The sequence below is a fragment of the Eriocheir sinensis genome, chromosome 30 (genome assembly GCF_024679095.1).
Source record: "Eriocheir sinensis breed Jianghai 21 chromosome 30, ASM2467909v1, whole genome shotgun sequence".
In the NCBI taxonomy this organism is placed as follows: domain Eukaryota; kingdom Metazoa; phylum Arthropoda; class Malacostraca; order Decapoda; family Varunidae; genus Eriocheir; species Eriocheir sinensis.
Window position 1 is genome coordinate 6,449,926 of NC_066538.1, and position 13,528 is coordinate 6,463,453.

General features: G+C 41.3%; 1 protein-coding gene across 1 annotated transcript; it reads left to right on the forward strand.

Moving 5' to 3' along the window:
* The first annotated feature begins 2,431 nt into the window (after window positions 1-2,431).
* Window positions 2,432-12,131, forward strand: LOC127005515 (alpha-L-fucosidase-like). The gene is made up of 9 exons (XM_050874434.1): window positions 2,432-2,594; window positions 5,494-5,661; window positions 6,491-6,739; window positions 6,860-7,023; window positions 7,143-7,344; window positions 7,848-7,988; window positions 8,103-8,265; window positions 8,385-8,532; window positions 9,307-12,131. The coding sequence occupies exons 1-9, from the start codon at window positions 2,432-2,434 to the stop codon at window positions 9,472-9,474; spliced, it is 1,566 nt and encodes a 521-aa protein (XP_050730391.1). The 3' UTR covers window positions 9,475-12,131.
* Window positions 12,132-13,528: the final 1,397 nt, after the last annotated feature.

Here is a 13,528-nt window from a genome sequence, read left to right on the forward strand (position 1 = left end):
TGCAATCGAGTTACACTGCACCACTGATGGTGGTAATCTGTTCCAATCTCGAACGACAGCATTAGTGAAGAAGAATTTTGTGCTATCTGAATGAACTTGAGAGAGAGAGAGAGAGAGAGAGACTACCTATATATATATATATATATATATATATATATATATATATATATATATATATATATATATATATATATATATATATATATATATATATATATATATATATATATATATATATATATATATATATATATATATATATATATATATATATATATACATATATATATATATATATATATACATATATATATATATATATATATATATATATATATATATATATATATATATATATATATATATATATATATGAACATACATATTTGGTATCAAAAGAAAGCAAATTAAATGCATTATTCATAAATGGGAAGAAATAGGGTTGAATATTAAATAAAAAAAAAATAACATGTAGAATAAGGCGCTTAATATCGGTTGAATTATATAGTGAAATGATTTTATAAAAATAGTAACTTTTTATATAGATATCTTAAAATGATTTTAATACAAGATAGTCAACATATTGAAGTGTTCATATAAGAATTCTTATGAAGATATATTAATTTTTGTGGCGTCGGGAAGGTTTCTCGTCGCGGCGCGTGAAATGAGTCAGATTCGGCGAATTTTCGTCGTGACTTCTGGTCAAGCTCGAGCAAAAACTACTGAAGCTAGGAAGGCGTGTTTGGTGGCAAATGAAAGCTCTATTAATACAGATCAATAATCAGAAAAAAATTGGAAAGCACTATTTAAATAAATAAAAAGTTATAAGCAAAAACTAGGACGTATCCAAATCGCGGCAAGAGGCCCAAAGAACAGGCTATTTTGTGACGGCTCGACGACAAACGTGGAATCGAGCTATCAAAAAATCCTTCGAGCTGGTTAAACTGAATTGCCAAGAGGGGCTACATGCCAAATTACAGCCTTCTAGAGGCAATAACATGGCCACACCAGACAAAAACGGCTGTGTCTGGAGTTCGTCAAAATCTCTCTCAAAAGGGTTTACGTTTCGAGCTCTAGCGACGAAACTACTGGGAGTAGGGAAATGTTATGCATCATATTGGAAAGCACATTGGTAGGGCTAAATTATTTGTTAAATAAGTTGTTTGAAATTCTCAAAAAATGAGTGGGTTTCAAGGTTGGGAACTCAAAAATAGTTTCTTTTCAGAGTCGTTTTTTGCGAATTTATTCGATTTTTTACCCTTTCGAGTCGTTTTTTTAGCCCGGTCGCTTATTAAAAAATATAGCCCTTTCATTTTGCCGTCGATTGATACCAAAAACATTCCTGTAGCCCCAGAAATAAGGGAGTTGTGGCGATTCGCACCAAAGCGGTAGATTTTCCAAAATTCGCGGCTTAATGACAGGGCTGGGGCAAGTGTCCAGTCCATAGTGTAGGGTTCACTGATTGGCATGCTCCTCCCTTCTCCTTTGTTGTTTTACTTATAACAATAAACTATCAATCAACCAATCAATATACTGATGTTGTCGACTTCAAAATAAGGAGGACAGTGATGTAGGTGTTCGCAGGCGAGATCGAATAACCTTGGGCGCCGTAGGGTGGCCATCACTGCATTGGCCAAAACTCTCACAAATGCTACTGATGGATGGCTATTAGCTATCAATCAATCAATCAATCAGTTATGTTTAAGGCAATATATTACCTACACAGTCCTCGCTTATTAGATTAGTACGATAGACAGACTGGCCTATACACAGAGCGAAATTTAAGTCAATATATACAATTAAATCGTGCAATAGAAAATGAGGAAGGGAGGAAAAGGAGGAGAAATGGCAATAAATGAAGAAAGCAACCAAAAGCCATATATAAAAGGTGAAGGAGATGAATAGAATAAACCATACATGATTTACCAACCCCAAAATGAATGAAAGAAAAACCGACGAACGATCGATGCATCTACCACCTATCAAGAACCACAAGAACACGAGGAAGAATATAGGAAGGAAAGAAGGAATTATGGGAACAAATAAAGCAAGCAACCAAGATTATACAAAATAGATGAATAAAGAGATAAAATTAACCCGGCCTGACGACCCTGCCAACCTTCAAATGAACGAAACAAAAAGAAAAAATGGGCGTATAAATGCATCTACAACCGAGAACCACAAGAAGAAGAGGGAGAGGAAAGGAAGAAGAAAAAGGGGAGGAGGAAAAGAGGAAGACAGGAAGAAAAAAAAAAATCTGAGCAGTGAAAATTGAGTGGAAAGTATATAGTAGTGGAAAATAGGAAAAGCGCATAGAAAAAGCAAATCCAGGGAAAGAAAAGGACAGAAAACACATGATTGATTGATAGTTAAGTTCAGGATGAAGTATTTTAGAAAGTGATGTAATACTGAAAAGGAAGGTGTGTGAATAATGAAAAGAAAAGAGGAACGAGAGGAGGAGGACCAGAGAAAAGCGTTACAGGTCAAAAGAAGAAGAAGAAGAAGTACAATCATAATCAGCTGTTCGGGACACGAGTGCAAAACGGACGTGGGTGTCATGTCTCCCCTTCTCTCCCTCCTCTCCTGCCTCCTGGGTGAATATAATGAGTGTTTTTGGCTACTTTAACGCACTAACCACATCATATTAGCGTTCAGAAGGAGGAGGAGGTGTGACAAGGCTCTGGTGTGGTGGTGATATATGTGTTTGGTCTAGCAACTCGACCACACCTGCCACTAAAGAGATAATTATACTTTTTTTATGGTATCTCCAGATTTAAGGTTATGAAGTGATTGTCAGTTAACCCAAAGCCACGACAAGCCTAGTTATGACACGTGGACATGAGTCATGGTAGTTTTTTGTGTTAGGTGTTTTTGTTTCATGGGTGGAGGTTTAAATAGGTACTAATTTGTGTTTCTTAATGATATATCGTCACCCTCCTAAAATAATTGCCTAAGTCATTTTTCAGTGATTTCCAGGTTTTTGTTTGTCAATTTTTCAATATGTGTTGCCCACTTTTGTTCAGTTACCTTTGTTATTCAGGGTTTGAGTGTTCTAGAATTGGCCTTTTCATTTCTGCCTAAATCGTAAGCCAAATGAGATGATGACAGTTCTTTTCTGATTTTCTGATAAGTAGAAAATAATGACTTGAGCGTTTTTTTTACAAAGGTGATATATAACTCGTACAGCACTTCAGTCGCCACTCCTTCCAAATCCAACTTAACTAGATTTGATGTTTGAGTCATAAAACATGGTGTGTGTGTGGTGGTGTTCTTGTCTCATGGGTGGTGGTTTGAATAAGTGATTGTGTTTCTTAATGATATAACTCGTAGGTAAATCTTAGGAATAGCGGCTCCTAGCGGGTGAGCGTTTAGGGCACGGTGTGGTAGTAATTACAACATTTCTAGCACGTACGACGAGGTTTTGACAAGTGGACAGGCGTGTTTATGTCACAAGAGGTGTATTTTTCCGTGCGGACTCTTCCCTTTCTTCACCCCAGAGCTCGCAGTCTCATTGCCCATCGACTTTGAAGAAAAATACACCCCTTGTGACATAAACACGCCTGTCCGCTTGTCAAAACCCCGTCGTACATGCTAGAAATGTTGTAATTACCACCACACCGTGCCCTAAACGCTCACCCGCTAGGAGCCGCCATTCCTAAGAGTTACCAACTCATACAACACCTCCATCGCCGCTTCTTGCAAATCCAATTTAACTAGATTTAATGTTTGAGTGATAAAAATTGGTGTGTGTGTGTGGTGGTGTTCTTGTCTCGTGGGGGGTGGTTTGAATAGGTGATTGTGTTTCTTATTAATCCCTACAGCACCTTGCCACCTCTTGTAAATCTAGCTAAACATGTTCATATTAAGTCTAAATGATAAAAGTTTTGTGTATTTGGATGTGTTCTTGCCTGTGGTTGGTTTAAAGTTTTGTAGTTGTCCTTAATGATATGGTCACTATAGTTAGCAGGAAGAGGTTGTTTATCTAGAATAACACCCTGTTCACTCTGGTTGTTGACACTTTTTCCATCTGGTAGGTTATAATGTGTTAATCATCACTGATAACAGTTTTGGGTAATTATGTAGAATCACTCTATTTTGCCCCTGTATTACAATTCAGGAATTGAATATCTATACTTTTACTAAACCATAGTATGAAGGCAGAACTGGGAAAATATCACAGTAAAATAGTATTGGTAAGACCAATACCAAGAATGAAAAACGTTTATGGCAAAGCGGAGAGCATTTACTGAAAAAATGAGACATCAAAGCCAACTAAACCTAATATAACCTCCTAATGAGGGGCTTAGGCCCCCCTCACCCCCCTCTCCAATCTAACCAGATGTATCATATCTTTCAAACAGGGCACCACTCTGGTCCCCCCACCATAATCTCAATTTATATTTTTCCAGTTCCACCTTTGTATTAATATTGAGGGATATGTATTAAGGAACTATAATATAGAAGTAAAATATCTTTTGGAGGTGCAGAGTTACCTAGTTTTCATCAAAAATCATTTGTTACTTAGATATAAAGTCCCGGTAGGTTACTATTGGAGCAGCAGTGGGTTATTGTGTATTTTAGTGGCCATAGACATGACTGTTATTTAGTCATCTGATATATCGTTAAACCATCTTCCATTTGCTAAATAAGAAAAGTTATGCTTCATATTAGATATTAAATTGATTAGGCCATAAACTGCATAATGATGATGATGATAATAATAATAATAATAGGTGATGATGATGATATAATAGAATAATATAAATAGATTGAAATAGAGTATGAGAAAACAAATGAAAGTAAAATTGTGGCATGACCTTTATACTAAATACTCAGATACTCTTTTAAACTAGTCATCCATCCTGTAATGTGTAATGGAACTTTTGTGGGGGTGTGTCTGGTCTGTAGGTGCCAGGAAGGGGGTGGGGGTGGGGGGGCAGGGTGTATTGGGTTATCTAAGTGTATCAGGTGACACACACTATCTAGGCCTGGCACTCACACACGGCTTATTAACACTGCTGACCACTCCAATCAAAGATTAATGATGTTTACTTATACATGTTTGGAAATGATAGGAGAGAATGAGGAATAGAAATTAAAAGAAGTAGGGAGAGAATAAGGAGGAGGAGGAGGAGGAGAAATTGGAGAAGGTTTAAGGAGGAGGAGGAAAAGGTGTTAGGACAGTATGATGAGGAGAAAAAGGTGTTGGAAGAAACTGAGGAGGCAGAAGAGAAAGTATAGGGAGAGAATGAGAAGGAAGAATTGCAGGAGTAAGCAGAGAATAAGGAGGTGGAGAATAAGGTATAGGGGGAGTATGAGAAAGAAGAGAAGGTGCAGAAAGAGACTAAGGGTGAGTAGAAGCCATAAGTTGAGTATGTGACTGACAAGGTGTAGGCAGAGAACAAGAATGAGAAGGAAAATATAAGTAAAGATATAGAGAAGTGGAGTGAGACAGGAACTAACATTTATTAATTAACATCTTTTTGTTGTCAGCCTGTTCTGTGGGATGGGCCGAGGGCAAGTATGAGCCCACCTGGAGCTCCCTGGACTCGCGGCCACTGCCAAGCTGGTATGATGAGGCCAAGTTTGGCATCTTCCTGCACTGGGGCGTGTTCTCCGTGCCATCCTTTGGCTCTGAGTGGTTCTGGGAGCACTGGCAAGGTGAGGCAGGTTGTAGCAACATAATTTTGCTTGTCTGTATTTTCACCCTTGAATAGGGTTGCACTTTTTTTTTTTTTTTTTTTTCTTTTTTTTTTTTTTTTTCATGTGTGTGTGTATTTACCTAGTTGTATTTACCTAGTTGTGAAATACAGGAAAAGAGCCGTACTAGGCTCGTGCTGTCCCGTCTCCATAACGCTTCTTATCCAGTTTGGCTTTAAATTCATGAATCGTTTTTGCACACACAGTCTCCTTGTCAAGTCCGTTCCATGTTGTTATGCTTCTGTATGGAAAACTGTATTTCTTGATGTCTCTCCTACAATCGCTCTTCTTCAATTTCTTACCAATGCCTCTTGTCACACTTCTGTCACGTACCACTAGGTCTTCCCTGTCCAATTTCTCCAATCCCTCTTGTATCCTGTACAATGCTATGAGGTCCCCTCTCTTCTTCTCTCCAGTGTGTGTGTGTGTGTGTGTGTGTGTGTAATTACCCTTGAAAAATGGTTGTGAATTTTTCATCCTGTCAGTGTTATTCTTTTGTTTGCTTTATCTTTTGTCTGAAAATTTTTGTTTTTTTCTGTCTTTTGATAACTTTGTTCATGCTACTTCTGTACCCTGAAACAGGATCAAAATGGTGGAGTTCATGAGGAAAGGCCTTAACTCTTCTTTTACTACTATATTCTCACCCAAAACAGGTTTAGGAAAAGTAAGTGGAGTTCATGAGTGAAAACACACATGCAGCTTTAACAATCAGGACCTGTTTCCTATAATGATCAGTTCTACCTTTTCCTTCTTCCCCTATTTTAATGCTATTTCCGCTTTCTTAAAATAGGTTCACATTCAAAGCCGTACGTAGACTTCATGAAGAAGAACTACCCGCCAAACTTCAGTTACCAGGATTTTGGGCCCCAGTTCACGGCGGAGTTTTACAACCCCAAGGAGTGGGCGGAGCTGTTCAACGCCTCAGGAGCACGTTATGTGGTGCTGACCAGCAAGCACCACGAGGGCTTCACACTCTGGCCCTCAAAGCACTCCTGGGGCTGGAACAGTCTTGATGTGGGCCCAAAGAGAGACCTGCTGGGTGAGGTTGGGAGTTGTCTGTGTGTGTGTGTTTATATGTACATAGATAAATAAATTATGAAAAAAATTCTGATTCTTATGCACATTAATCCATATTTTGACCTTCTTGACCTCCCCACAGGTGACCTCGCATATGCCATAAAGTCACATACACCACACATCCACTTTGGGCTGTACCACTCCCTCTATGAATGGTTCAACCCTCTGTACCTGAGAGACAAGGCCAACCTGTTCCTCACCAATGACTTTGTCACTCAGAAAACCCTCCCAGAGCTGTACGAGTTGGTGAGTTGATGTTCAGATTAATCAATTGACAAGGCCTGACTGCAATAAAAAAAGCCTCTATTACTACCTGAATCAGCATAGTAATTTTTTCTCACCACCCTTCCTGTTCTGTCTCCCAGGTCAACATTTACCAGCCAGATGTGGTGTGGAGTGACGGTGACTGGGAGGCCTTCGATAAGTACTGGAATGCCACACACTTCCTAGCATGGCTGTTCAATGACTCGCCTGTTAATCAGACTGTGGTGGTCAACGACAGATGGGGCATTGGCATCCCCTGTCACCATGGTTCCTTCTACACCTGCCAAGACCACTATGATCCAGGTGAGAAGGGAATTAACCCTTCTCCATATGGCATTGCTGTGCTTTTTTTCTAGTTTTTTCAGCTGTTTTTCATGTTTGGCCTTTGGTGTTCTTAGGCTTCTATGAGGGACCTGTTTGATGGCCTGAGCCCATTAGTGGTGCAGGCAAGTATTTTTAAGTGGTTTTTTTCTTGCTTGGTTTATGCTACAACCAACTCCTCCACTTGATCCTTTTGAGAGAATTTATCTGGAGCCCAGGTTGATAGGTGGTCATCAGGGCAGCATGTGGGTTGTCTTTGGTCTCTCACCAACAACTGAAAATTGCCAGCAAGTAGCGGTGGAAAGGACTTGAAAATGGTTCTTTCAAGACACCGCGCCCACACGCTGACCACTCAGATACTACCCCCATGATAAGGAAGTTTGGTGCTGGTTCTAATGCTTTTTGACATGGGAGGGGCTTTGTGGGTTCTTATGTTGTTTATGAAAGGTTGTTATAGGTTCTAATGCTGTTTTGTGGCCTTGCAGGAGTGTTACAGCCACACAAGTGGGAGAACTGTATGACTGTTGACCGTCACTCTTGGGGCTTCCGCCGAGAGGCAGCTCTGGCAGATTACCACACCATCCACGAGCTACTCACAGAATTGGCCTCGACCATCAGCTGTGGAGGTGACTGAGCTGCTTGTCTTTCTTTTTTGGCCTTTTCACCTTTGTTAAGTAACTTTCTTTTTTCTTTGTGAGTTGGTTTCATAACCTAGACCTAATCAGCACCACCACCCTCAGGCAACATGCTGCTGAACGTTGGCCCCACCAAGGAAGGCCGCATCTGCCCCATCATGGAGGAGCGTCTGCGGCAGATGGGCTCCTGGCTGGCCATCAACGGGGAGGCCATTTATGGCAGCCACCCATGGAAGATCCAAAATGACACCCAGACGCCTGGAGTCTGGTATGTGATTTTTCTTTATGATAGAGACAAAGCAGGCAATCTTTTTTTCCCCTCAAAAGCTATGCATCACCCTCTAACCTCTGTATCTTACAGTAGTTCCCTTCCCCTGGCCTCTGTAGGTTCACCAGCAAGGGAGACACAGTATACGCCATCGTGCTAGAGTGGCCGCAAGAGAATGTTCTGGCCCTTGCTTCTGTCAGAGACACGCCACAGACCAGCATCACCCTCCTTGGCTACACCAGCACCCCGTACACCCTTGACGTCAGGGTAAGTCGGTACAGTTCTCTCCATCTGCATTATTCCCCACACAACCCTTCCATTATTTGAGGAGTGCTTGTGGTGTGAGTAGAATGGATGGAATGAGTAATGAAAGTGTGTACGAGCATTTTGGAATGTGTCACAGGGGTGAAGGGAAGAAGTGTGGAGTGGTGGAAGAAGTGAAGCGACAGACTTTAAAGTGGTTTGGCCACATGGAGTGAATGGAGGAGAGTAAGATGACCAGAAGAGTGTATTGAGTGAGATAGAGGGAGGGAATGCTAGAGGACGACCTCCAGTGAAATGGAGGGATAGGGTGCAAGAGTACATTAGGGAGATCTTTGAGAAACTTTGAGCAGGCAAGGAGGGAGTGTCTGGATAGAGAAAGTTGGAAGCTCTTCTGCTGTGGCCATCCCCTGGTGGGAGCTCCTAGGAGCAGGCGTCAATGAAATGAATGAATGAATGAACCCTTCCATTATGCATCAACATCTCCTTACTGTCACTGTTTTTTATTCATATCCATGTCTGCTCATTAAAAGAATCTTGTTTGGGTCTATATCAGTTATGATTTTCACTTGACACCTTTTTATGGATCTCAATAATAATAATCATTTCATCATTTTAGTTTTACGTCCATTGCTCTTCTTTAAAAGGTTGACAATACGTATTGGGGATTCAGATTGTGTTTGGTTTTCATTGAAATACTGCAGTGAAGGATTCAGATTGTTTGTTTTCATTCAAGTCACCACAGCATCTAACCCTAAGAATCACCCCACCTCCTCACAGTTCCGAGGGACGGAGGACGGGATCAAGGTGATGTTCCCCTCCAAGGCTGACGTCAAGGTGGAGTGGGCGTGGGTCCTGGCCATGAAGAACGTCCTGCCATCCCCCGGGGCACCCCCACCACCCACAGTCATGTCCCAGCCACACCCCAGTGATATATCAGAAGGTTAAAGTCAGACCGGAGGTGGGGATGAGGGGGTCCTGAAGCCTCCAGCCATGCCAGCACAATTTAGGGAACACCATATACTCGTCTAAATCTAAGTGTTGTTAAGAGTTGATTCTTCAAGCTATGGCAAGCCATGATGTGTTCGATTAAGGTAATAAATTGAACTCCCTGGAAAAGTAGTACATTCACATAAAAGTCGACGTTCTAATCTATTGAAAAATCTTTTAATAACTAGACTTTACTCGTGCATGCTCGGTATGTTCACCAGTTTTTACACAGCCTTCCATTTAGTACTCATGTCAGAATAAAACATCTCTGGGAAATTGAGTTGAGCTATGAAAGTGAACTTAGAATAAAGGATGTTTATAAGTATATTTTGGCTACCTTTCACTTTCATAACTTAGTTCAGTTTTCATGAGCAGTTTTCTTCCTGATATGAGTATGATGTTAGAAAGCATACAAACTGGTGAACATCTCCTTTGCATTAACATTCCATTCTGTGACTTTTGACTTCTGACTCTCTGACCTTCTACTGACACTGCAAAGTCCAGGCACTCAGTTTTTTAAGGCTATGTTTTGACTGACCTGCCTGAAATGGAAAACCTCACAAATTCACTCTGCAAGTGGGTAATCTCTTTGGCCAACTGGTTTAGGAGTGTCTTTCCCATCTCTCCAATCGTGGGTTTGATCCCTGGTGCCGGTAAAACCCTTTCTGAGTCTGGACTAATTCGTCATGTGTTTTGTGACAAGCAGAGGTCATGTGGAGGAATGATAAATTCAGTGGTAATACAACTGTAATGCTTACTTAATTTTTGTTGGCCATATTCAAGCCAAAGCATTATTTCTATACTTAATGGAAGCTGTTTAAAAAGAAATTAAAAAAATAAGAAATATTAATAAGTAAACAAGACCAGAAGTAAAATAAATAAGAAAAGGTTGTCAGTGCCTTTAACAATTTGTACACACGATTCCAGTTAATATTCATATAAAAAAAATATCTACTCTGGAAAATGCATTTGAATTAGACCATTATCAAAACAAAATAGCCAGTCTTTGCTCGAACCAATGTTCATTTTTGTATCTCCGCCAATCTTCAAGTGTTTTCTTTTCCTGATGAACATAAGTAGGGCACACATACACTACCACCACTCATCATTGAAGAGTTAGGTTACTAATGGCAGGTATAGGAGTGCCTGAATAACATGGTGGAGCAGGTGGCGTGGGTTGGAGGGAGGAGGTGAATGATGCACAAAGCTGGGTGTGTTTTGTGGCTGACTGGTTGAGCTTAGGGAAGGAGAGGATCAAAGGGTGCTCTAGTGAAGAGGGAGGGAGAGCAAATATGTTTTTAACCCGTGTGATAATTTAGTTTTATCATTATTCTCTTATATGTATATAGAGTATTGGCACAAGAAATTTATTTGAGTTGTTTTATGTATTTATGTTTATCTAGCTACCACATCTTGGTATATCTCTGATGCCCTGTTCCTCTAAGGAAGGAAAGTCTTCAATTTTCTCTGCTCCTTCAGCTGCCAGTGCTCTTTCCAATACTTTTTCCCTTTACTGAGCCCTTTTACTGATGATCTCCTTCAGTTCCATTTCTCTCAGTCTTGTTAGGCAGCTTTATATCCAAAGTCACTCGTGTGGTTGTGACAGTCACATATGTCTAGCATTTAAACAACATATTTAACAGGGTATTTTGAAGACAATCCCTTCAAAGTCAGACACATGTACTAGGAATAGTATTATCCCAGGCATTTGGACCAGTTTCTTATTATGGTATTTGATGTATCCTTAATATATTTTCACCAATTCATATTCATCTTCCTATTCAGTATGTACATACATATAAGGAAAATGACTTCTATGAGGCATGAAAATGAGCCATTATCATAATGAAGTATTTTTATATTACATTCTTTTGACATTTATTTTTATACCTCATCTTGTTTTTCCAGGGCATGTTTCCCCCTAACTGAGTGGTACCTGGAATGGTCCTCATGAATTGGCTAATCTGTCCCATTGCGTGCATGGTGTAAAAGAGTTGAGGAGGGTTGACATGCCCTGGAACATTTGTCCTCACACTGACTGGCAGTCATGAGTCCAGCACACGATCAGACCGTGGTGAATGACACACTTGAGGCCCACTTAGTAACAAAGCACAACAGATTCACGTCAACAGGTTTATTCAGTGTTCACAGGTTGCTACACACCATTTATCTTTTGTGTAGAGATATCAGTGTTGTTATAATGTTGAAGTATTGCTCTCAGTGACAAATCTCCTTAAGACAGTGCCCATAGAAGGTGAATTTCATGTTTCTCTTCAGTATTACAAGTAATTACTTACAAAATATACTTACAGTTCTAATCCCCTTTGACTGCACTCTGTTCATTCAGTTTGTACTGCACTGTTTGCAGAGTAGGCTACGTGTGTTCTTTTATACAACAAATATGGTTCAGGTGGAGCTGCAGTTTGTACAAGGTTCACCAAGGGTTTGAAATACATATCTACCGTAGTGTGCCATTTCACAAGACTTTTAGTCCATATACTCTGCTGTCACAGTTTGATATGTAATACATATTTCAGAGGTAAAGTATCTGAGGGATATGCATATTGTTATGATGATGTATTCAGGACACAGGTTGCAATAAAAACCCATACATATATGTTTATGTACTTAGTCCCTTGGGTTGGGAAAAGGGTGAGCTCGTAGTAAAACACTTTACCGACTTAACTGTCATCAGTGATGCATGATTGAATCTCCCTTATAGGTGTTACATTGACCACTGGGGTGGCGGTGGTCGGCATGCGGGCACACACACACTCACACACACTCGTGCCAGTTCCAGGCAACGCCCCCTTTTTATACATCGGCAGAAATACCAAGATGCTACAACGGTTAGGCGCCGATGTCCATGAAACACCTGGAAGGCACCTAGGCAACTCTGTAACTTCATTATGGTCGTCATGGCTGGGTCGTGGGTTACCGGCTGTAACCGTGGTGATATATTGTCATTTTCCGTGGCCGCCATAAGTGGGTCGGGAGGGTTCCGGGGTGGGATCGGGATTGGTCCAGGAACGTCGTTCTCGCTCTGGCGCACTACCCTTGTACACTGTTGTACACCCGCCACATGGGTAATCCGGCGGTCAGATCATGGTCAGAGGTCACGGTTTTACCACCTGCTCTCCGGGGGGCCATCGTGGACCACAAATCATGAATGTGTGAACCCAGCATGACCTCTGGCCACGATCTGACTGCTGGATTACCCATGTGGTGGTTGTACAACGGTGTACAAGGGTAGTACGCCGGAATGTGAACGACGTTCCTGGACCATTCCCGATCCCACCCTGGAGCCATCCCAACCCACTTACGTCGGCCACGGAAAATGACAATATATCACCACGGTTACAGCCGGTAACCCACGACCCACCTACAATGACCATGATGAAGTTACAGAGTTGCCTAGGTGCCTTCCAGGTGTTTCACGGACATCGGCGCCTAACCGTTGTAGCATCTTGGCATTTCTGCCGGTGTATAAAAAGGGGGCGTTGCCTGGAACTGGCACCAGTCCACAAGCGCGCGTGTGTGTGTGTGTGTGTGTGTGTGTGTGTGTTTAGAAGAACGATTTACTGCAAGTTTATTGTGCAGGTAGGATATGGGTAGAATTTGCGGGTGCGGGTTCTTTATAAAATATTCTGCGGGTACGCCCTTTGAAAATACCTGCGGGCGCGGGGCGGGTGTGGATATACTTTTTGTGGGCGTGGAGTGCGTGTGGGTGGCCGATGCTTTCAGATTATGGGGCGGGGCTGGCAGGATCTTTGGACCTTAGGTCAGTTAGTACAGGTAGGCTACGTGTGAAGTGAACTTTGAGGGGATGAAGATTACGGAAAGGGGATTATATGACCTGATGCTTAGGTGTTAATTGAGGGGCAAGGCTACTTAGGTCATTAGTGGCGGTGGTGGAAAGCCAGGGTTTCCCACAGGAATGTCACGGTTATTTCCGATGGCTTACCGATGTTCCCGACGGACCAGGTGCTATCCCGATGCCATCCCGGATAGT